General features: G+C 37.9%; 1 protein-coding gene across 1 annotated transcript in view; it reads left to right on the forward strand.

The window, feature by feature from the left end:
• The window catches only part of dip2bb (disco-interacting protein 2 homolog Bb), a gene marked incomplete at its 5' end in the record, with an annotated part of 34,643 nt that extends 9,338 nt beyond the window's left edge, over positions 1-25,305 (forward strand). Inside the window, 37 exons of the mRNA XM_079460563.1 lie at positions 3,859-3,930; positions 4,335-4,499; positions 6,603-6,728; positions 6,930-7,190; positions 8,716-8,856; positions 10,270-10,389; positions 10,486-10,683; positions 10,766-10,857; positions 11,290-11,400; positions 11,500-11,623; positions 11,716-11,825; positions 11,983-12,085; positions 12,209-12,273; positions 13,596-13,689; positions 13,777-13,896; positions 13,993-14,107; positions 14,204-14,343; positions 14,677-14,813; positions 14,901-14,981; positions 15,338-15,465; positions 15,772-15,886; positions 15,967-16,168; positions 16,233-16,345; positions 16,752-16,832; positions 17,195-17,318; positions 17,889-18,010; positions 18,157-18,268; positions 20,177-20,286; positions 20,458-20,588; positions 20,745-20,913; positions 21,675-21,845; positions 21,971-22,032; positions 22,105-22,162; positions 22,352-22,426; positions 22,555-22,729; positions 23,089-23,212; positions 23,411-25,305. Of these exons, the coding sequence (XP_079316689.1) occupies positions 3,859-3,930; positions 4,335-4,499; positions 6,603-6,728; positions 6,930-7,190; positions 8,716-8,856; positions 10,270-10,389; positions 10,486-10,683; positions 10,766-10,857; positions 11,290-11,400; positions 11,500-11,623; positions 11,716-11,825; positions 11,983-12,085; positions 12,209-12,273; positions 13,596-13,689; positions 13,777-13,896; positions 13,993-14,107; positions 14,204-14,343; positions 14,677-14,813; positions 14,901-14,981; positions 15,338-15,465; positions 15,772-15,886; positions 15,967-16,168; positions 16,233-16,345; positions 16,752-16,832; positions 17,195-17,318; positions 17,889-18,010; positions 18,157-18,268; positions 20,177-20,286; positions 20,458-20,588; positions 20,745-20,913; positions 21,675-21,845; positions 21,971-22,032; positions 22,105-22,162; positions 22,352-22,426; positions 22,555-22,729; positions 23,089-23,212; positions 23,411-23,663 (4,700 nt within the window). The 3' untranslated portion in view covers positions 23,664-25,305. The remainder of the gene's footprint in view (positions 1-3,858; positions 3,931-4,334; positions 4,500-6,602; positions 6,729-6,929; positions 7,191-8,715; positions 8,857-10,269; positions 10,390-10,485; positions 10,684-10,765; positions 10,858-11,289; positions 11,401-11,499; positions 11,624-11,715; positions 11,826-11,982; positions 12,086-12,208; positions 12,274-13,595; positions 13,690-13,776; positions 13,897-13,992; positions 14,108-14,203; positions 14,344-14,676; positions 14,814-14,900; positions 14,982-15,337; positions 15,466-15,771; positions 15,887-15,966; positions 16,169-16,232; positions 16,346-16,751; positions 16,833-17,194; positions 17,319-17,888; positions 18,011-18,156; positions 18,269-20,176; positions 20,287-20,457; positions 20,589-20,744; positions 20,914-21,674; positions 21,846-21,970; positions 22,033-22,104; positions 22,163-22,351; positions 22,427-22,554; positions 22,730-23,088; positions 23,213-23,410) is intronic.

Here is a 25,305-nt window from a genome sequence, read left to right on the forward strand (position 1 = left end):
AATTTCCCCACAGTCCAAGCAGCTGATCTGTATATCTTATGTTCAGAAATACACTGAAGACCTAGATGATTTAGTTTGTCATAGCTTTATTGCTTACTGTAGCCATAGACATTGTCCAGGGATTGTTGACAAATAACATCAGACCTTTATTAAACAAATTATATTAACATATTAATACATATGTATATACATGTCCCGCAATGTACTAGCCATCTATTAAGGGCGTACCCTGCCTGTGGTTCAAGATGCTATTATACTGTTACCATTCCAGACAATAAGAAGTTTCATCGAATGAAGGAATGGGTTTGCATAAATTGTTTAAGAAATGGTATATATTTAGGGTCTCTAAGTGCCCGGAAAGTTTCTCTGCTTTTTAAATTACATTAAGCTTTTTGCAGTTTACTTTAATAGTCACAGTGTGACAATAGTCTCCAGCAGACATCTACAGTATATTTGTAGTTGTGTTTAGATGGGTCAGAGACGTTATGTCCCCATCAAAAGAAATGTCCAAAAGTTATTTTATGTGCATAGAAACCACATTAAATGTTATTAAGATGTCTACTTTGTGGTTTCAGTTTTTGGAAAATAAAATGTCAAAATTGATTTGAAATCATATTTATGTACAAATTCAAACAACATACTTTTTCTGACTTATATATTTAAATATATGAAAGAATAAGGGTGCATTTGACATTTTATTGAGCTTATTGACAAATGTAAAATGTAAAAAAATCCTTTTCTGATATTTTATGCTCACAATAAATGCATTATATGCATAATTTGTCTTGTGACAGGTAATGTTACGCTCTGTTATTGTTTTTTATTTTCATTTTTCACATCAACAATTTAAAGCAGTAATACACATTGTTTTTATGCTTAAACCCTTTTTCGGCTTTGACCCACATATATTTATTTATCCATATCTATAAACATACATTTATTTATTTTACTGGAAGGCAGAGGGATTTTGTATTTTATGTTTATTTGGATTATTCAAGAGAGTACACTCACATGGCCTTTGACAGCAAATAAATAGTATTGCATATATGCATGTCTTTACAGCATATGGGCAGTAATATAGATACTGTTTTACATTTAAAGTACACTCTGGACTTACTATATTGTTTTACAAGAGGGAAAGATGAATAGAAATAAATAAAAGAATTAAAGACATGAACAAGGTAAACTATATACGTGTAGTCTAATCAAAATCAGATATTTGTGGGTTTCCGGATGCACCGTTTTATCAAAAGTACCTTAAGTTCTGATAATTTCAGTAAATGCTGATATCTGTGCAGTTTTATCTCTTAAAGGAAAGGAGTGACCTCCTCCACGACATTGCTGTTGTATGTGAGCACGGTCCCAAGAATAGAGAAAATGTTGAGAAAATATTAGGTAAATAAGAATCAAGGATGTAATTGTTACAATTATGCTATCATCACAGGATATGCTTTACATGGGTTTATAAACATGATGTTGTCGCATGTAATGCAAGAGAGAATTTAAGGCTTAATCTACAGAATGCTGTTGCTCGCTCTGGCAACAACCAATCGGAATCCATCTAATCCTAAATGTGGTCTGGACCATCTTGGTCAACCAACAAAACCCTCTATTTTGCAATCGAGTTAGTAACATATTTACACATCCCTTAAAAGCCGACTGTATATCACTTGCAAATCTGCTTTTCCCCCAGACGCTCAGAGTCATATAGATAATTAACATGAGCACATCTTCACACACCCCTATACAGTTACACGTCAAAGAACAGTCCGCTAAAGCTAAAAATATCCCATAGTGCAGCTGGGGGCCGTCCTCATGCATTACTCATGGCGGTTGACTCTTCTCTTCTTTCAGTTTTTCTATCTTTTAATGGCACACTCATGTGCCTTGAAACACGCAGCCTTTTCGATGTGTTGACACAATTTCAACTTCTACAGGAAGACAGTGCGGGACGTATTGAGTAGCCCCTCCCCTTTTTTAAATTCCCAATAGCATTAGAGTCTGGCAAAGCTACATTTGACAGCTTGAGACAGCCACAGTAAAAAAGTACTTGTTTATAGACACCTTTACTGTTAGTAAACATTTTGACAAGTTTTTGTGGGCGGAGCTTAGGTGGAGGCAGAAAGATCCCCTGACGGGGATAATGCTAGGTAGCACGTTTTGTTTGTTTGCTTTTTGACAATGACCAGATAAAAATCCACACCAACAAAATATTTAATCCTTAAGTGGCATTTTAGATGATCGTTCAGTCCGGTTGTTTAATTATGTTTAACTACAGCTGTCGTCAGTGTTTTTGTTTGGCAATGGCAGCAGCTATGTGTTAAAATATCAAATTGGAGACTGTATTTTGTCAATTGTTGCACTAAACAACACTAAAAGATGATATTTTAAACTAGCCGAATCTGTTCTGGTTTGTAGAGATCGACCGATTGATCGGTTGGCCATAGAAAGGGGTTTCCCCTCGTTCAACTCATAAACAAAAAGCACGCATCATACCACCAGAAGGTGCTTAAAAGTTTGACTAATGTATTATTACTATGAATTAGACTACTAACTTGTACCCTGCAATAAACACTTAAGTGCACTGATTTGAAGATTTGTTTAATTTAAACAATATTCTGTATCACTTCTTATTACTTAACTGTTGGATTTTATGAGATTGAGGTGGAATAAAGAAAATCGGCCAAACATATCGGCCTCATATCGGCCATCGGCTGGCCTGATTTCTAGATATCAGCATCGGCTATTGAAAAACCCATATCCCTATGGTTATCAATGGGGTCAAAGAACTGTTTGGTTACAAGCATTCGTCCAAATATCTTTCCCTGTGTCAAACAAACAGAGACATTTATACAGGTTTGGAAGAAGAGTCATTCATGACAGAATTTGTCAATTCTGGCTGAGCTATCCCTTTAAATGCTGGAAATGACAAAACATTTGTTTCTTGCATGAATCTGGTGTTTACTGTCAACAGTGCATTTCGGAGCAAGCGGGAAGCTGATGTGCAAGGCTCTTGGTTTGAATGGGATTAGATTAAATACATATTTTTGTGATATCTGTTTTAAAATCTTTACCCTTTGGGAAACGTGTTGAAATGAGCTTTGTGCTGCGTACCCTGCACACGTATCATCACCGAAGCTTTTAAGATCCCCCATAATCCCACTTGATTACACATTCTGCTCTATTTCACACTCACAAGCACACAGATGCAGCATTTACTCACACCAATGGTTGACAAATGCAAGAACGTGATGATCTTTTGGTATTACATTTTTCTATTGCATATTGTGCGATATTGATGTATGTGTATGGAGTTCACATACAGTGGGTCCATACACATTAGGACACTACTGAGAACGTATTTATCTTTTTGCAGTGCATACATATGAAAAGTGGATAAATATGTAAAGAAATCATTCTTGTTGCTGTCTTAAAACAAATGCTACCTTGTGGCACCTGTTGAATTCCCAGATAAACCATTTCAGCTCGCTCTGTCATTCTTAAGCCTTCTGCGGTCAAGGATTTCTGCTATACTGTATAATTGACCATTGTCCTGATAACTCAACTGACCACGTATCAGATTTCCTACATAGTGCTGTGCTGTTTTCGTATCTCATGTATCACTCACTCAAGAAATCAATATTTCATGTCCATTTATTCATATATTTGGTAGCCATGTAATAGGCACGCAAACATACCATAGTTTTAGCAAAATAAACCCGTTCACTGTGATTGAATTTTTCGTGTCGTGCTGGTGCCCCTATTAGGGTTTGTCAAAAAATGTGCCGTGCATTGTTTGTGAATGGATTTTAATGGTCATTTTTTCAGATGGTAATAATTGCATTCTTTCTTTTTAAGGTGACATCACACAAAAAGGATATGAGAAGAAGAGGGCCAAACTTTTAGCACCCTACTTGGTGCTAATACAAAGTAAGAATGACAGAAATATTCCTGCTTATATATACTCGCTCCTTCTCCTTTTCTGCCATATTACTCTCTCTCTCTCTCATCCTCTCTTTCCCTGTTTTTCTTAGTTATCCACTGACTCATATGTTAATGTGGTTATGAAACATCCTCTCAGGCTGTTTCTCTTGAGGTTGAGGGTTTAAGTCAAAATCCCTCTGCCCTCTACTGATCATGTGTAGAGTGTTAGTTTGAAATGCTCTCACTTATTTGCGTACATTGGCTGTGGCAAGAAATATAGGAAGAACGTTAAGATGTGTTTATTTGTATTTGGTCCAATCTATACAATTTATTATTTACAGTATCTGAAATCTCGGTTATGTTGCTGTGTATGTCAATTTGGTCGAATTTAGTTTTTGCTCTTATTGCAGATTTGGCTCCGCCTCCAGCATACGATGGACAGTCCCCTGGTCCAAGCTCTGCAACTGCACCTGAACCTGGCCCCTCCAACTCCTCTTCCTCCTCATCCTCTCGTCACCGGCGCACACGGCGAGCGCACCGGAGCAGTGGAACTAGAGATGAACGTTACAGATCAGGTAAAAACAGCATGTAAAACATACTTTTCAAATTCATTTTAAAACAACACTATAGAAATTTTGATCACTGGTTCCTCCATGTGGTTGATAAGCGCGATTGTCTGTTACTAGTGTCGTAAAGGCTGTCGCTGTATAAGCTTCCCTGTGGGCAGCGCAATACACGTGAATATGTTTACCAAGCTGATGGAACAGAAACGATGGAACAAATGCAGAAACGTCGTTTGGAAACTCTGTGAAACTGTGTGTAGCGACCCGAACACAGAACTTACAGAGTGTGGTTGTAGCAGCTATTAGGCTGCTCATGTAGCAGCGGGAGTAGAATTTGTTCTTCTACCACTGAAATCATTTTAGAGACATTATTTTAAGGTCGAATGACTACAGTGTTGCTTTAATCTATCACTCCATTGAAAGACACGAAGGTGAAGTTTGTCGTTTTTGCACCACCAAAGGCAACAAATGCAATTGCAAAATGATTCCCTTTTTTCCAGCCCATTGGGTGGACGAACAGGTCATCCTACCTTTGATTCACATTTTGGTTGACCCAGAGGTTCCTTTCGTATAGTTTCCCAGCACATTATACTAAGACATGAGATTTCTAACATTAAATATTTACACTTCACCTTTAAAACTTTGTTATATATCTTTACAGGCTCTTTGAGGTACTATTTATGGAGCTGTAAATAGACTGGCATTTCTTGAGATTAATAGAGTGTGAGGTTTATGCAGTTCCTGCAGATGTCATTTTCTGCAAATGGTAATATTTGCCTGTTCTTTGACCACATTCTTATATAAACCATTGGGTGGTCTGCTATGGTAGTCGACAAAATGGCTGCCATTGGGTATGTCTTTTCCATTGTGGCTATAGAAAGACGGCATGTTGCTTACTGTGGGCTGTATGTTTTAAAGAGATATACAGCAACAGTATTTTTATTTTGAAAGATTTAAGAGATTACCACAGACATGATTAAATATTTGACTCCTCTCTTGTTTCATCAGTTCATGGTAATGGTCAACCAATGCTTTTTAGTGATGGATAGCAAAGTGACTGATGGCCATTGTAATATAAATATAACTTAAAGGGATAGGTCCACCAAAAATGTAAATCCTGTCATGAATTATTCACTCTCTAGTTGTTTCAAACCTGTATACATTTCTTTGTTTGGCCGAGCACAGAGAAAGATATTTGACGAATGCTTTTAACCAAACAGTTAATGGCCGACATTGACTACCATAGTAGGAAAATTACAATGGTAGTCAAAAGTGCCCCAGAACTGTTGCTTTCCTACATTATTCATAATATCATCTTTGGTGTTTGTATAACAAAAATGTTATAAAGTAATTTTTCCTACTATGTTAGTCAAGCCCATTGAAGAACCATCCAATAACTGTTTGGTTATAAGCATTCTTCCAAATATGTTTCTCTGTGTTCATCAAAATAAATACATTCACACAAATTTGGAACAACTCTAATGTAAGTAAAAGATGACAGAATTTATTTTTTTCGGTGAACTATCCCTTTAAAAACATAACCTAGTTTACTCTGACAAGCCAGATATGGCAGCATAGGCTAAATACATATTTTGAGTTCGGAGCGAGGCCGCTATTTGTGTGACCAACCAATGGTAGGAGTGTTTGCGAAGTCTTTTTGCAATTCGCTACTTCAGTGATCTGTTGAATTCACTACATAATTTATGTTCATGTCCTTGTTATGTAAGCGTTACCAACATTCCCTGTCTTCAGTGTGATAGCCTGCTGGTTAAGGAGCTGTGCTAACACAAAGGATTGTAATCAGTTTGCGGCAAAGCATCGACTGGAACATTTATGAGATTTCAATTACTGTTGTGCCCTCGAGCAAAGCGCTTAACCTCAGGATGTTGACTGTCCCTGTCACGTTGGGTAAAAAACATCTGCTGAAAAATCTGCTTACACCTCGATCAGTCAAAGAAAAGTCTTAAATTCCAAAATCAAAATATTAGGTCTTAAAAAGTCTTAAATGTGACTTTCTGAAACCTGCATAAACCCTGTAGAGATTATTGATAACATTGATAACAATGTTATTGTTTTTTGCGTGTCCTGTGACTCGAAATTGACCTTTTTTCTCAGACATTCATACAGAGGCGGTTCAAGCAGCATTGGCAAAGCATAAGGAGGAAAAGATGGCGCTTCCAATGCCAACCAAACGGCGTTCCACTTATGTACAGTCACCAATTGACAACTGCACCCCGCCAGGTAAGATACCACACATAAACACACCAAAACGGTTACACTCGCATGCTATGAGACAGTTATTAAATCTACAGCACATACAGTAATAAAGTAACTGTTTGGTATGTGAACTGAGTAACATAGCTTACTATTCAATTGTAAAAATGAGTTGTCTCATCATAGTACCTGTTCTTTCATAGTTTCCTTTGCATCTTATTCTCGCAGACTCCTCGTCTTCCTCTGAAGATGAGGCAGTGTCCAGTGAAAGTGCAGGGCCACAGCAGTCTCCAGACACCTGGATCAATAGTTCTCTTCACGGCTCCTCCACCTCCTCCTCTGCCTCCTCCACTCTGTCTCATGGAGAGTCTCGCCCCGCACAGGCCGCACAGTCTCAACAGGCCCCACCCCCTCCTCACCAGGTTCAGCCACCCCACTCGCACTCACAGCCCTCCGCCCTGGCAGAGGCCTTCGCTGCAACACGTATAGGTTGGTGTGCCACACATTACCCCACATACTTTTTTAGCCATTTTGTTTAATTTTTATATGCTTATCCAGTCGTTGTGCATATCTTTTTGTATTTCGCAATTGCTTCTAAACATCTTTATTTATGTGAAATTATTGTTTGGATTATTTGTTTGTCTTTTGAGAAGAAAGGGAAGAGGTAAAGTTAAGTGTTAGCAAATTTTAACTTTGCCCTGTGTGTGTAAGAATTTGCTATTTGCATGACTTCCCCGTTTCACAGGAAGAACCCCAGCCAATTTTCGGCTGGTGAGACTTAAAGCAAGAGAGAAATGAAAAAAAATTATTTTGCCGATGATGTACATTGCGGCACACAGCAGTGGTATATAGAAGTCCTGTTCTACCGTATTTGAAATGATACTTTCATAAGTTAACATTTCGTTATAACATTAAAATATGGTAGAACGCTACTTCTATATACCACTGCTGCCAATTGCTGTGAGTTATGAATTTCTCTCCGCCCCTCCATAGGCCTCACTCCTTTAGCCTCTCCCCAACTCTCTTGTCAAGCAGTGTATTTAAAGCCTATGAATGATTGGTCCTTACATAGCAACTGATGAAATAATAAATACTAAAGACTCTTTGAGACGCGCTATGTTACGATGCGGTTTAGGAATGATCATCTATTATGCTTTAATATATATATGCTTAATTCCAGTCTGTGTTCATTAAGGGAGTGCACATGACTTAACCTGAGTGTGGGTAAAATGTCAAGAGATGTTAACAGTAAAGGCGATTGCACATTGAGTCGGAAATTTGTATAAAAAATTTCCGCACGTTAAATAAAATAATTCGACATCACGTTGTGTCAATCACATTTATTTTTGTCCGTCAAAAAAATATCCGGAATGGATCAGATTTTTTACGTTTTTGGCATCCGCAGCAAGGATTTTGAAAGGCGTTTTGATACGAAATAACGCATACAAAAATGTCGGACCGTATGTGCAAAGACCTTAACTATAGACAATATGTACCGTAGTCTGTCATTTGCGCACCTGGGCTTACGTTAATTGATAGTTATTTAAATACAACAAGAAATGCCATTTTCATCTCTGTAGACACTATTTACACAGGGTAATACTTCCAACATCTATAATTTAGTGATTTTTAGATTAAAATTGGCATGAGACTAAAACGAAAACTTTGAAAGTGTTCATTTTGTTTATTGAAATCAAATAAAAAATGATTGGAAAAATATAACCAAAAAAAGTATTTAAATGTTGCCTCAGAAATAAACTGATAATAAGTTTAAAGCACTAAAATTATAATAATAAACAAGAATAAAAAGATAATCTTAAATAACAACATGAAAAAAAATGACAAAAGCATATAACAAAGTTGATAAATATTACAATATAAAAGCTAAAGTAAAATATTAATAAAAAGGAAATAAAACGAAAATAAATATTGAAATTATAGGCATTATTTACAGACTCTGGCATAAGACATGGTTGAATGTTGAATGGATGTAACATGTGTTATTCTGTGTCAGATCCAGGAGGAGGAGTCGGGCCACCTGAGGTACCATCCCAAGCTCATGCCAGAGGCTCTCGTGTGGATTTCCCTACCAATGCTGTGGTGCGAGGAATGAGTCGAGGACCGAGCCGGTCCAGCATGATGGAGACAGCAGACGGTACTGAGTGTGTGTGTGTGTGTTGACTTGTACAAACAAGTACAAATAAAACATCCTTACTGATTTTTAAGATAAAAACAGTGAGATGAAAACATATTTGGGTGGTTGGTACATTAATTGTACATACATTTTAAAATGTATGTCAGACTGTGAGTGCTCCTCATAAATCTCTTTCATGCCTCTTTCAACAACGCTTCATTAACTGCATCCTGTTTCTTTTTCCTTTTCTGCCTTTTATCCACTTGTGTCATGTTGCTTTTCTCTGTCAGTGAGAAGAGTAGGCAGAGGTGACAATAAGTCTTGCACATGTCCTGTAGTTTGAACCTGTGTTGGTGTTTGTATACTGTGTGTCTGCGTTATGTAAAGAGAGCACAAGCCAAATTCAAACTAACAATTAGATGAATAATATAAAATATTAATACAAATGATCACTTACGCATTATGTGTGCTTACATGTGGTTTTACTCTTTCCTGAGCCTTTGTAACATTTCAATAAGAGCTGTTTTATAGCGGTCTGTATTTTATATACTATAAATGATGAATAGAATATGTTATTAAAAAGATAATCAAATACTTTACTCTGATTTAATCTGGCAGCGGAAACCTTTTGATATATATATATATATATATATATATATATATATATATATATATGATATGTTTGGACAGGACTGAAAAATACCACTGTGAGATATATATGGGTAGTTGACAAATATTATGTATATGTGTCCTGTGGGATGACCGCATAAATGTAGAGAAAACTAACAATCAAGATAAATCTGTCTTATACTATTTTATATTATAAATATAAATTAATTAGTTTATTAAAAATAGCTTTATTAAATGTGTGCTATGTCACACCATAGGACACATGTATGGTATACTGTATCTGTCAACTACCCATACATACATTGGCCACAAAAAGGTATTTGAACACCTATGTCAAAACATCTGGCAATAATATTAAAGAAAGAGCATACGGTCATGAATTTAAGATTGTTTTGGATATATACAAAAGTGATCATCATAAATGCAAATAAATAAATAAAATGCTGATTATTATAAATACTATTTTTATTAGAAGTATTTATTTATATATTATTTTATTAAAAATCATATAATTCTAAATGTCAGACTTGCCAGATGTGTAGTTAATATGATAAGTTTAAAACGTTTTCTCTGAAAAGTCATTTTAAAAAAGCTCTACCATCAATTGTTTTTGCTGGTGCCACTTTATTTCAATATTTGTTATCTCGTACAAAGAATTCACACAAAGTGTGGTTTGAGTTTCAAAATACTTTCTGGGGCCATTGTGAGGTCTAGTCATAATTTGCAGAGACCTAGGTGAGCAGAGTATGTATGTGTGCGTGTTTGCTTGTCTGTCTCAACCCGCCCTGCCTGATCCTGATGTAGGTGTCCCAGTGTCCAGTCGTGTCTCCACGAAGATCCAGCAGCTGCTTAATACACTGAAACGACCCAAACGGCCCCCGCTCAGTGAGTACTTCATGGATGACCAAGAGGAGATTGTGGAAGGTAAAAAATTATGAAATGAGTGAATGCTAATTTTTTACATTTCTTTTAAGTGAACTGTCCCTTTAAATCCCATTGTTCGTCTCTCTCTCTCCTCAGTTCCTCGGGCAGATCCTAACACTCCTAAACCAGAAGGTCGTCAGATTATCCCCGTGAAGGGGGAGCCTTTGGGTGTTGTCAGTAACTGGCCTCCTGCCCTCCAAGCGGCGTTAACCCGATGGGGCGCCACGCAGGGCAAAAGTCCTGCCCTTACAGCTCTTGACATCACTGGGAAACCGCTTTATACACTTACATATGGTAAGACTGAGCCAGATCACCTACAAGATACTTGACAGAGTGTTGTGATTGGCTGATGGTTGAGGTTGACTTTGGTTGGCAGGAAAACTGTGGAGTCGTAGTGTGAAGCTGGCCTACACTCTCCTCAACAAACTGGGTACCAAAAATGAGCAGATCCTCAAACCCGGAGATCGGGTAAGAAAAACAGCATTCAACAAGGGATAGTTAACACACAAAGGAAAATTCTGTCAATATTAACATTACCGAGCAATGGTGGTACCCACAGCCCTGCATTGGTTTTGTGTCAATAAAATAGAAGTAAATGGGTACCACCGTTTTTCAGAATATCTTCTTTTGTGTTCTGCAGAAGAAAGTAAGTTATATAGTTTTGAAATGACACAAGTGTGATTGAATGATGACAGTATTTTCATATTTCGGTGAACTATCCCTTTAAAACTGTAGGGGAAAAAAACAGTTCTTAGTGACAACTTTTATTAGTTTTTTATGCATTATAATTTTGCTGTCATACGTTTAACATCTTGTGATGAAGCAATATGCATAGAAAAGGAATTTCCCAAAAACAATTATCGTAAAGTTTTTACATGCTATGTCTTGATGTGCATCTAGGTGGCGCTGGTGTATCCTAACAGTGACCCTGGTATGTTTTGGGTTGCGTTTTATGGCTGTTTGTTGGCTGAGGTCATTCCCGTGCCCATTGAAGTTCCGCTATCACGAAAGGTAAACATTAGAGAGCACCCTCTTTTAGATATCTTTCAAACGTAAATAGCCTGCTTTTGGTTCACATCGTGGTCCAAATGTTTCTGTGTCCCATTACAGGACGTGGGGAGCAGTCAGGTTGGTTTCTTGTTGGGAAGCTGTGGGGTGGGCCTAGCTCTGACCAGTGAGATCTGTCTGAAGGGTTTACCGAAAACCCCCACTGGAGAAATATTGCAATTTAAAGGTGATAGTCCTGACACACACTGTATGATCCATCACATTTCCAAAGTGTTCAGGAAGTCTGTGAGCTGGCTTTATAATGGTTCTTTTTGATAGGCTGGCCCAGGTTAAAGTGGGTGGTGACTGACTCCAAATACCTCACCAAGCCTTCGAAAGACTGGCAGCCACATATCCCGACAGCCAACACTGACACAGCGTACATAGAGGTGAAATCACGTGTTACTCCATTGTAACAATAAATCGATATATATTAAACATACAGAATATTGCACACATTTTATTTGCCTATTTGTTTTGACATCTTCAATAGTTTGGTCTTCAACTCTTGTTTATGTGCGTGTCTGTTGTATTTCTCTGATGCAGTATAAGGCCAGTAAGGAAGGTACAGTGATGGGTGTTGCGGTTTCAAAGGTTGCCATGTTAACACATTGCCAGGCACTTACTCAGGCCTGTAACTACTGTGAGGGTGAGTGGTTCGGTTGCTATGGAAACACCATCCTTCTATTGCAGCTACACTAAATCAAATAATCAGCAATGCAGCTTTATGCACTACACAGTCAGAGATGTAACTACATACGTCTGTACGCAGGTGAGACGCTGGTGAATGTTTTGGACTTTAAGAAGGACATGGGTTTGTGGCACGGAGTTCTTACGGTGAGTGTCAAAAGCCTGTAGATCAGAGTTTGTCACCGGTTTTGGTCACCAGACCGTTTATAAAACACCTTTTTAAATATGGAATTCATAACTTTTGCCTCTATATCAATATCTATGGTTGAAACATACAGTTGCAGGCTTTGTGTACTTTTCTTTATGTGAGTGGAAGTCAAATGATGTCAAATTGACACTTACCGAAATCGTACCCAATAGTTTTCAAGGTGATTTAAGGTTACTAAAATTAAAACTTTGAAAGCGTTTTTGTTTATTGAAATCAAATCAAAGTTTGGCTTTAAAGTTATTGGAAAAATAATATACTGTAGCAAACATAAAACAGAGAATGACAAAAGCATATAACAAAGTTGATAACTCTTTAACTAAAATCAACATAAAAACTAAAATTCTAAAAATAAAAGCCAATTTAAAATATGATTTAAAACTAAATAAAACTAAAATCAAAACGATAATAACTCTGGTTTATATGATAAGTTATGAAATACTTACCATTGGAGTTTGTGGTAAGAAGAAAAACATTTTTATGTACCAACGCAAAAACGTTTTTTGTTAGTTTGTTTATATTACAAATAAAAAAACTCAGTCAAATCATTTTAAACCTGAGGCAAAGAAATATTTGTAACACTTTACAATAAGGTGCTATTTGTTAACAATTAGTTATTTCTTTAGCTAAAATAAACTAACAATGAACTCTACTTCTACAGCATTTATTAATCTTATTTCATGTTCATTTCTGAATTTACTAATACAGCTTTAAAGTAAAAGGTTTGTGTCTGTTAACATTAGTTAATGCAACATGAACAAACATGAATAACTGCATTTACTAACATCAACAAGGAGTAGTAAATGCTAAGATAATCGTTCATTGTTAGATAATGTCGGCAAATTCATTTTCTACTGTTAATTAATACAACCTTATGATACCGAAATATCTGTATAATTTTATTCCAAATATTTCATTTAAAAAACAAATTAAATCTTATTTTGTTTTTTCACAATACAATTTTTTGTGACACGAAGTGTTTTATATGTGTTTCAAGTTACAGTAAACTGTAATTTTAAACTAACAGTACTGTTTGGTGTACTGACAAAATGTTTATATGCTCTCGTACTTGTAAGTCGCTTTGGATAAAAGCATCTGCCAAATGAATAAATGTAAATGTACGGTTATTATAATGCCATTTACAGTAATCTAAAGGAAACGCTCAATTTTCTTGAGAACAATGTCAAAGGAAAAATAATGGTACTCGTTACATTGTGTCTGTTTCCTTTATGCAAAAACATCTGTCTTTTTGTGTATGTTCCAGAGTGTGATGAACCGAATCCACACCATCAGTGTTCCATATGCAGTAATGAAGGCCTGTCCACTGTCCTGGGTTCAGCGAGTTCACATACATAAAGGTAAGATGCACACTGACGCGTGACAAAAAATTTCTTTGTTCACTACATGCGAAAACTTTGGTCTGACAAGCGTGTGTACTCCTGTAGCGCGGGTGGCTCTGGTAAAGTGCCGTGATCTGCACTGGGCGATGATGGCACACAGAGACCAGAGAGAAACCAGTTTGGCCTCTCTGCGCATGCTGATTGTTGCAGACGGAGCCAATCCCTGTGAGTTACGCTCACAAGCCTTGTAGATGCTGTTCATTTGAAAGTTATTTATGCTTCTATTATACGTTCATTTGTTTTTTCTCTTTCTAAATTTAGGGTCAGTTTCATCATGTGATGCGTTTTTGAACGTATTCCAGGCTCATGGCCTGAAGCCGGAGGTCATCTGCCCGTGTGCTACATCACCTGAGGCCATGACAGTTGCCATACGCAGGTAAATCATTTTTTATATGTTGCCAGTTTTGTCTGTTTAAATAATATGCCGCTTTTTTATCTACGAGTCAAAAATATTTGATATATATTTCTTTAGGCCTGGGCTCTCTGGTGCTCCTCTACCAGCGAGAGCCATCTTGTCAATGACTGGTCTGAGTCATGGAGTCATCAGGGTCAATACTGAAGACAAGAACTCTGCTCTTACTGTACAGGATGTGGGACATGTCATGCCTGGAGGTGTGTTGTGTCATAAAACAATAAGAAATCTGGGATGTTAATGCATGTTTCACATCAAACCACCAACTGCATATTATTTTCATGTTTATTTTTTAAAACGAGCAAAATGATGGGAATATTGTATTCTTTGAAGAACTTTAATGTTAACACCACGGTGTATGAATTTTGTAGTCATTTCATACCATGTTATACATTAAAAAACGTAATATCTGATACCTTATTTATCTATGTACAGTATGTATTAATATATGATACTTTGTACCGGTATGGTCATTCATTACACAAAGATTGTGGTTATGTATGCATGAATTAAATCTGTGTATTGTGTGTTAGCATTGATGTGCATTGTAAAACCGGACGGGCCGCCTATGCTGTGTAAGACGGATGAGATTGGAGAGATCGTTGTAAACTCTCGTGCGGGCGGGACCATGTACTACGGTCTGCCTGGGGTTACCAAAAACAACTTTGAGGTACGGCAGTCAGTGGCAACATTATGATGTTATAAATTACACAAACAATAATTGCTGGAAATTGTTGCGTTGTTATACACTTTACAGGTGATTCCAGTCAACGCTAGTGGTGCTCCTATTGGTGAAATCCCATTTGTGCGATCCGGGTTACTGGGGTTTGTAGGACCGGTAAGTGGAAAATACAGCCAGGGCAGTTTTGGACTTTAAAGGGCTGTGTCCACCGAGGCACATTTACGAAGCTGAAAACGGTGCTGCAGGTGCAGCGTTCTGCCCAAAGTTGAGCATTTTTCAACTCTGGGCGCCCGGTCGAAAGCCGGAGATGACCGTGGGAGAAATTCATAGCACCAGCGCTGAGCGCGTAGAAAAAACGTAATCTGATTTTTTTGTAATAAAGTGCGGCGTTTCCATTGAAAACAATTGAAAAAACAAGGTGGACACAGACCCTTACATTTGTCGACTACAGCACTAAAAGAGGAACTGTGCTGCTAATGTCTTCTAATCTTTCCTTCATTTTTTTTGTGTAGGGTAGTCTGATATTTGTGGTGGGTAAGAATGAGGGCTTGCTGATGGTCAGCGGTCGTCGTCACAATGCTGATGATCTAGTAGCGACGGCGCTCGCTGTGGAACCTGTCAAGACTGTATACAGAGGCAGGTGAGGGTGTTTGTATGTATAACCTGTGCACATACAACTTTCAAAACTACAAAGATCAATGAAGCACTATTATTTATAAAATCCTGGCAAAATTAGCCATCTATACAGAATTGTGGGGCATTGCATGTGCACATTCATTTCAGTAATACAGTTTGAGGTTTCAAACTTGCGTTCGATGTCCAGAAACAGCCCACTTTGACACAATGTGTGTTGACAATTTGTTTTAATGTTGTTCTTGTGTAATGTATTATGGATTTGTTTGTTTTAATGAGAGTAGATTTGAAATGTGAAGTGTGTGTTTTGTAGGATCGCTGTGTTCTCAGTGACTGTGTTCTTTGATGAGAGGATTGTAATCGTAGCAGAGCAGAGACCTGATGCCAGTGAGGAAGATAGCTTTCAGTGGATGAGTCGGGTCCTGCAGGTACACTTTTTAAAGCTTTAACACTCACATTTTCAACAACAAATTTTAAAGTTTCATTTTATTTGTATTCTTGACTTCAGGCAATTGACAGCATTCATCAGGTGGGACTGTATTGCCTTGCACTGGTTCCCGCCAACACGCTACCCAAAACTCCCCTAGGGGGTATTCACATCTCAGACACTAAGCAACTCTTCCTGGAGGGGGCGCTGCATCCCTGCAACATCCTCGTGTGCCCCCACACATGCGTCACCAACATGCCCAAACCACGCCAGAAACAACCAGGTGTGTGTCAGTGAATCTTCAAAATCATATGTGATTTTACTCTCTAAATGAATTGTGTTTTTAGTTGGCGTCGGCCCTGCGTCCATCATGGTGGGTAATTTGGTTGCTGGGAAGAGAATTGCACAGGCTGCGGGCCGGGACCTTGGACTGATTGAGGACCAAGACCTGGTCAGGAAGGTAAGATCATACATTGCAACATTTAATTGTGAGTCTTTGAGATGTGCATTACAAAATGCAGTCACTTTATGGTCCGGTTGTTTGTTTGAAATGCATTTTGTGATATTTTAATGCTTGCGTGTGGATGCAGCTGTGCATGTGGCCTACGATGATGGTAAGCACTGAGGTCTTCGGCACACCTTAATACATATTCTTGGGTCTTTTGACATTACACAAAGGTTTATTCAAATTTAAAGAGTCATTCTGCAACAAGGAAATTCGCTTACATACACTTTGATTAGTTGTTTTTCTTTATGTATTTCTTTATTATGTTTTGTGATCGAGCTTTTCTATTAAACATTTTACTGCTGTGAGATGTGGATATTAATACATTATATTAATCTTATAATGATTCTTTATTTCTCAGCATCAGTTCCTCACAGAGGCTTTGCAGTGGAGAGCACAAACAGACCCTGACCACACACTCTTTGTGCTGTTAAATGCAAAGGTATAACACACACACACACACACACACACACACACACACACACGTCTGTTTTTTATCTCTATGCGGACAGTCCAGGCGTAATGATTTTTATACTGCACAAACAGTATATTTTATTCCCTAAACCTAAAGATCATAGAAAACTTTTTGCATTTATAGATTTTTTTAAATATTATTCTGTATGATTTAAAAGCTTTCTCAAGTCCCCATGAGTTAGTGTGCATTCAGGTTAAGGTCCCCACCGGGATATAAAAACAAGGCCACATATACACACCAGTAAAAGAGTAGACACTTGGAAGGAGTTAATGTAACACATTCACAAACCCACAATCTCTCTTTCATTCTCTCCCTCTCTTTCTTTGTAGGGAGTGGCTGTGTGCACAGCTACATGTGTTCAGCTTCATAAAAGAGCAGAGAAGATTGCTGCTGCTCTCATGGAGAGAAGTGGTATTAACATTGGAGAGAATGTGGTGCTTCTGTATCCACCAGGTAACACACAATGTCTTATGTAGATGCACACACAAATGCTTAGGCAGACTACTGCATTCTTATGCTACACTATAATAGTCTAGACCGCTGCGGTTCTTGTCAAATCGGCGCGCTTCATTGAATTAGCGCTTCACTGCAAAAACAACACAATTTTTAAATAGCGATTCAAGTGCATAAGAAGCTTGGTTTGCACGCAGCTCATCGGAAGAGAGAGATAGTGAGAAATGCACAAGTGTCTGTCTGCTCCTGTTCTGTGTTTGAGGTACATCGACCAATGATAAATAAACAAGAATTCATACAACTATATAAAAATTGCACATAAGCTGAGATGTATTCCGTATCTATCGATCATGTATTAAACATTTGACATTATATTAAAAACACGAAATGTAAAGAGTTTTAAATTTTCTGTCGTGTCACGGACCGCCAGGGGTCTCTTCAAGTACCACTAGTGGTATGTACACAGTTTGAGAACCATAGATAATAACAAATAGGAGTTTGTCATGATATGAAGGTTGTTCTCGATTAATTCATATGCAATACATTAGCTTTTGCATCTCTTGTATGCAGGTATAGATCTGATCGCGGCATTTTACGGCTGTTTGTATGCTGGCTGTATTCCCGTCACCGTGAGGCCTCCACACCCGCAGAACCTCTCTGCCACTTTGCCCACTGTCCGCATGATTATCGATGTAAGTCACACGCATGTTTACAGATTTGTTAAAAAAGACTTTTGTTCTTTGTTTATGTGTTTGTGTATGTTTGCCTGTACCTGCTTTTTTATAAGGCCTTTACGCAATGACACTCATAACATTGCAGCATCTTTTTTCACTTTCAGGTCAGTAAGGCTGCCTGCATTCTCACTACTCAGGTTTTAACAAGGATTCTCAGATCTAAAGAAGCAGGAGCCACTGTCAACATAAAAACATGGCCCATTATAATAGATACAGGTAACACACGCTCGTGCACACTTGCTCGGTTACTTCATTATCTGTGTGTTGTGTATGCAGCATGAATATACACATGAATATGTGTAAATGTCTTGGTCTTTTGTGAAAACCCCAAATATTGATGACTTCATGCTTTCCTCAAAATACTGTTTACTTCTAAGTGACAATAGAAAGTAGCAAATCACATTCATGGTTGTTTAAAGCTGCAGTCTGTTACTTTTGCCTCTATATCGCCTTTGGTGTTTGGAACATGAAATTTAAAAGACATTTGTTCCTATAATTTACCCATTCATAAATATCTACATACTGTACCTATATCAAAATTTTTATCTATATCAAAAACCTAGCATTAAGTGAATGATCATGACAGAAGGACAATACTGTTCTAGATTTTAACTGTGCAGCTGAATTGCTTCAAACAGAGGAAATGATTTATATTCATCAGCTATAATATTATGGCTTGATCTTAGACTCAATTTCTATCCTAAACGTCTACTCTCGAGTGTCTGAAACGACTTTGGTCCAGCACCTGGATTCGTTTGGCCAACCAGAATCAAGATAACAGCGCAAAATCATACGTTCTAAACGTCATGTTTGCGCCTGTGAAAAGACACGAGTATAGCCAAAATAATATGGCGGCTTCCCGTACTGTGAGCAATCGCTGCACGACTATGTATTAACGTTTCCCCAGCAAAATGTGGATTTGCTGCACCAATAAACCAACCAGACTAAACACACGTATACGTCGACCAATGGTATTAAAAAGCACTTTTGGCTTATAACTGTGCATGTTTACAGTATGTGCCAAGGCACGCCTGTTTCTTTACACAACCAGATCGCCACCCACTGGCCTTGCGTGCATCCTGGATCCGTGTAAATGCAGACCGCTTTGATAACGCTGTCATGTGTACATGAAACGCGAAGGAAAAACTTTTTTCATCGTGTACACGTGGCCTTAATATCTCTCTTAACATCAGTCCCATCCTGTGTGTTTTAATAACTAAAAAAATCTGATTCGCAAGCACTTTGCTTCCGATGGACACGCATCCAGTTTGCATTAGGAAAGACTTAGGAAGGTGCACCTCTCAGAAAACATAGACAAATGAAGATCATTTTAGATTTAGAGCATTGGGATCGCGAGACAAGGGCAATGTATTTCTTTTTGGTGAAAATCTCCAATTCAACCAAAATCCATATTTTTCCTGTAGCTCAAAATTATTGTCATGTGATTAGCTACTGCTCCATAGGGGTCATGTGGTGCACTTAAAAAACTTGTGCAGGCCAAAAGCCTGAAGAAAATGACAATGCAAAGAGTTTTAATCCATAAATTACTTGCCCTCTTGCCATGTCTATGCCATTATTGCGTCAGCCGGACACAATTTGAGTAATTTTGGTTCTATCTTGCTTTGTAATGGTAATGAATTGTGTTGCTGTTTTGAAGCTCCAAAATAGCGCATACATCCATCATGAAAGTACTCCACTCGAATCCAGGGTTTTATTAAATGTCTCCTAAAGCTAAAAATTTGTATTTTGAGTGTATGTAGCCAACACAGGTTGCATTTTTGAAAATGTATAGATGAGAAAACTACATACGTAATGACGCTTGCAATATCGTATTGTCAAATCAAATGGGTTCTAAGACATTCAAAAACTAATGAGATTTGACATTTTTCTAAGACTCAAATGATATTAAACTCACACACAAAATAATACTTTATTGATATAAGCTTACCATTGCAAACCAAGGAAAGGTTGTATACTTGCACAATAACTGATATTTGTAGATATTTTATGTAACCAAAAAAGTGACATATTGCAGATTAAGGCTTAAAATTCAATTTAAAGTAAAATCTTTCACAAGTGCTTATACGTCAGTACTCTTTACACTAATTTATATGTTTTTCCCAGATGACTTACCTCGAAAACGACCACCCACAATTTACAAACCGCCTAATGCCGAGGTCATCGCCTACCTGGACTTCAGCGTCTCAACAACAGGCATGCTGACAGGGGTTAAAGTGAGATTGAGGGATTATGTTTTGATGCAGTCTCTTTCATACACACAAGGGTCTAACCCTTTTATCATGATCATGTTGCATTGGCTGTGTATTATAATGTTCATTTGATTTCAGCAAATGTTATATTTAAAATATATTTAAGACTCCGCTCTCTAAATGGCTGTTTATCAGATCTCTCATGCGGCAGTGAGCGCTCTGTGTCGCTCTATAAAGCTGCAGTGTGAGCTCTACTCCTCACGCCAGATCGCCATCTGCCTCGACCCGTACTGCGGACATGGTTTTGTTCTCTGGTGTCTTGCGAGGTAACAGATGGATACATGCAAACAGTCACATACAAATGACTCATGCTAACATAAAAATGACTCAAGACTTTGTTCATGAGACGCATATCGTGATTTGAGTAGATATGAAGGTGTGATGTGTTAAAGCTACTGTGTACTTGTACTTTTATTGTGCAGCGTGTACTCGGGTCACCAGTCCATCCTGATTCCTCCTATGGAGCTGGAGATCTCACTGGCCCTGTGGCTGAGTACACTGAGTCAGTATCGTATAAGAGACACTTTCTGCTCTTATTCAGTCATGGAGCTCTGCACCAAAGGCCTGGGTGGACAGACGGAGTTGCTGAAGGTACACTTATTCAACGTATAGGGTCACGAATGTGATCATATTAAAAAATAATTTGTAAGCTAGAATTGGAAATAATTTTTGTAGCCCAAAATATTATTGTTCCAACATATCGATTGGCCAATAAGAGCCCATAATACATTTAATATTCAAACTCGTTCACGAATGTTTAAGAATCCTAAGAATAAGAGTGGTGCTAATATTTAAATTATACATTTTTACAAATTCTAAAGAGTGACAACCGATAAAATGCAGTAAATAAAAGCAAACATATTTTTTATGTTAGTGGTATTTTATATTTTTGATCATTTTAATATCCTTAAATATTGTATAGATACAATTATAACATACTGATTATTGTATGATAATTTTTTACTTAATATCAAATGCAAATATACATGTGTGTAAATATATGTATAGGTTTGGTTAGCATTCCTCCTTATTTGGGTTAGATAAACCTCAGAACATACCTGTAAAAGTTAAATAACAACATAAACATATTTTGCATGTAAAGCATGGCCTTATTTGATGTTTTGATATTAATTGGCAGCTGTGATACAAAGTTTCATGTTTTGTGTATTAACATGACTGTGAACTTTGTATCCTGTACCCTGAGAAAATCACATAATTGTGGGTTCAACGCCACATACTGGTCAAAAGTTATAAAACAAATAACAGCGCTATGACAAGACGGATTGCGATAGACATGTGTGCTTAGCTTCTTTATATTCTTGATGTTTTTTCTTGAATCTGTTTGACTGCAGGCACGTGGTGTGAATCTGTCATGCGTGAGGAGCTGTGTGGTGATCGCTGAGGAACGTCCACGCTTGGCTCTCACTCACTCCTTTTCCAAATTGTTTAAAGACATCGGACTCTCCACACGGGCTGTCAGCACCGCCTTTGGTTCAAGAGTCAACCTAGCTATCTGCTTACAGGTAGTTTATCTGAATCACGCCATTGTTGCTTTAAGTATAGTGTAGAAGTATAGTGTAGAAGACCATATCTGTGTACATGACCAAGATGTGCACCTGATCTATTTGTGTATTTTTGTCACTTGCAGGGTACCACTGGACCAGACCCCTCAACTGTATTTGTCGACATGAAGTCCCTTCGACATGACAGGTAGGATAAGGATTTTATCTTAATCCGAACTCTTTACAACGTAACATTGATTACTGTGTTTCTGTATTGTAGGGTGAGGTTAGTGGAGCGAGGAGCACCACAGTCTCTTCCTCTCATGGAGTCTGGAACGGTAAGTAACCATATTGGCTTGGGCTGGGTTTCCCGAAACCTTCTAAACGCTATGTCATTCTTAAGTTATACCTTAAGAGTGGTAGCGATATATTCTTAAGAACGACATAGTGATACGAAAAACCAAGATCAGGTGCATTATTGTGACAGAATCAATAATGTTTAATTTGCCTCACTCTGTCTTATTTAGATTCTTCCTGGTGTGCGGGTAATCATAGTCAATCCAGAAACCAGAGGACCACTGGGGGATTCTCATCTGGGAGAGGTGCACTTTTCACTCACAATGTTAATAGTCTGGACTCTAGAGTATGTTTTCCAGAATTATGCACTAGTGCTGTGATGCCCAACCAGTACACATACCGATTTTATTTTTACACTTCCTCTTGTTCTCAGATTTGGGTGAACAGTCCCCATAACGCAACAGGGTACTACACTATATACGGAGAGGAAAATCTTCAAGCTGATCACTTTAACACTAAACTGAGCTTCGGAGATCCACAAACACTCTGGGCCAGAACTGGATACCTGGGCTTTGTGAAGAGAACTGAACTCACAGACTCTAGTGGAGGTAAGAGACAGGAAGACTGGTGCTTGAAGATATATGCTGTACTTTTACTTACCAAAAGTTTAAATTAATAACATCAAATGCATAACACAATGCGACTTAATATGAAAATGAATTTGTATATAGTTATTTTCAGGAAAAATGTCCTCAGTCACCATTAGACAGAAATGTTATAGATTTTTCAATAATTGTTTTCAATGTGTATGTTACAAAACTGTATAGAATATTGCATACGTATGCAGTTTGGGACACACATATAGATTCTTATTAGATTAGAATATGTATTGTTATGGCAAACTTTGTGCATGTTCTTTTAGGTTATGCTTAATATTCCCTCCTGTAACTTTGTTGTTGTGGTTTAGATCGACATGACGCCCTGTTTGTCGTGGGCTCTCTGGATGAGACATTGGAATTGAGAGGTTTGCGATATCATCCAATTGACATTGAGACCAGTGTTTCACGTGCACACCGAAGCATCGGCGAGAGGTAAAATCTGTGTCCACACTTAGCTTTGTCCTTTGGGCACATTTGAAAATAGATCTATAAATAAAGCTATCACTGTTGTCAATTTTAGGGGTTTACCTTAGTCTGTAGTCGTTTTAAATCAATGTCATGTGTTTGGTTAGATAAATATGTACAGTCATTCATATATTTTTTCACACTATCCTTCTTTCTCTCTCTTAGTGCCGTTTTCACCTGGACAAACCTGCTGGTGGTGGTAGCTGAACTCTGTGGTTCAGAGCAGGATGCATTAGATCTGGTTCCACTGGTAACCAATGTTGTATTAGAGGAGCACCATCTTATCGTTGGTGTGGTGGTTATTGTTGACCCAGGGGTCATCCCTATAAACTCCAGAGGAGAGAAGCAGAGGATGCACTTGAGAGACTCCTTCCTGGCAGATCAGTTGGACCCCATATACGTAGCATACAACATGTGAGCCAGGCTATGGGGAAGCCTATCGGCCTATCAGAGATGTGCAATGAAGCCTGGACTCAGAGCTTATACAATTGAAAAAGACTTATCCCTGTTTGTTTAGGGGTAAGGTGTTAATTCACAGAAATACAAAAATGTGAGATGACCGTTTCAGAAGAGGGATGAGTTTCCCTTTTTGCTAAAGTCCTTTTCCCACTGAAGCACTGCCCTCCCTAAACTCTCCCCAAAATGCCATATACGCAGTCCAGCAGATCAAGATTTAAATGTACTTGAGTCACATCTCAACACCCAACAGCTTACCTATGGTGCTGTGGGTTACAGGGCTGTAAAATGTAACATTTAAGGGATGGCGCTGAAATTGTAGGGGGTTCGATACTCCATTGTGGTCATTTGGCAGACGCTTCTATCCAAAGCAGCTTGCGGTATTCTCGCTACCGAGACATGTAAAAGGGGAAATATAAACCTGGGGTTAAGTGCCTTGCTGAAGGGCAGTATGGTAGTAGGACATCTCTGTAATGCTATAGATATAGATATAAGAATGCCCTTAACCAGGTTGAAGACTACACCACTAGACCCCCACCCCTCAGAAGGGTCGCCTTATCCCTAGGCTCAAGCCAAAACCCTTTTAGTGACCATGAGATAATGCTAATGGATTATGCCACAGGGACTGCATTCGCACCTGACATATGGATGCAAATCTGAATTGCTCAAAGTAAAATAAGTATTTAGCTCAATTTGTTTAGTCAGTTTTAGAACACTAATATGTTTAATCTTACTACTGGAGCTTTTTTTTTTTACTTTGAGCTATTCTGGATACAAGTTTGCATCCTGCATCTACTAGGCTGTGAGATTTTTTTGACTTTGTGAAGATGTACAGTTTTGCTTGTACCAGAAAACATAATGCCCAACACTGAATTATCTTTTTTCAGCAGGTTGTTGTTTAGGAATGTACACAGCCAGCTTTTACACTATTTGTTAGGTTATTTGTTGTATTTGTTGTTGGTTTATTTTAGTCTAAATCGTTTCATTTTACAAATAGTACTATGAACAATTAGCAGACAAAAAAAGATCTCAAAAAGACTTCAACGTTACTCATATATACAGCATGATACTAAAAAGGCCAAACGTATAGGTAAAATAACTCAAAGTGAGGAAAACTTGAAAAATATCTAAGTAAAATCATAGATTTGATAAAAGCTTGGCACTTTTGAACCCATACGCCCATTCCCTTAACACATAAAATACACAATTAACACTAATTAAAAAAAATACTAATTTTATTTCATTATGCTTTGTGCACTTTATTAAATAAATGTGGATATTTTCAATAACATGGACTAGTAGTATCTAACAAGCAGAAGGGCATGTCTTTGTTATGTAACATTTACTTGCATTATTGAGTAGAATATGACTAAAGCAGGTTACGCACCAGACGAGAAGTGCCATGTCACGGCAAGGACAACAGCGTCCATAATTGTAGAGGTGCAGGGGCGGCATGTGTATCCTCATATATAACAATGTGTTTGATTTTTTTAAATACAATGCCGTGCCTCTCGTCCAGCGTGCGACCCCTTTAACACACCAAAAAATAAATCAAACAGAAAAGTGCAGATACACTTTGTTAGCGCAGTGTAACATCACCTTCT

This window comes from Barbatula barbatula (assembly GCF_947034865.1).
Source record: "Barbatula barbatula genome assembly, chromosome: 7".
Taxonomy (NCBI): domain Eukaryota; kingdom Metazoa; phylum Chordata; class Actinopteri; order Cypriniformes; family Nemacheilidae; genus Barbatula; species Barbatula barbatula.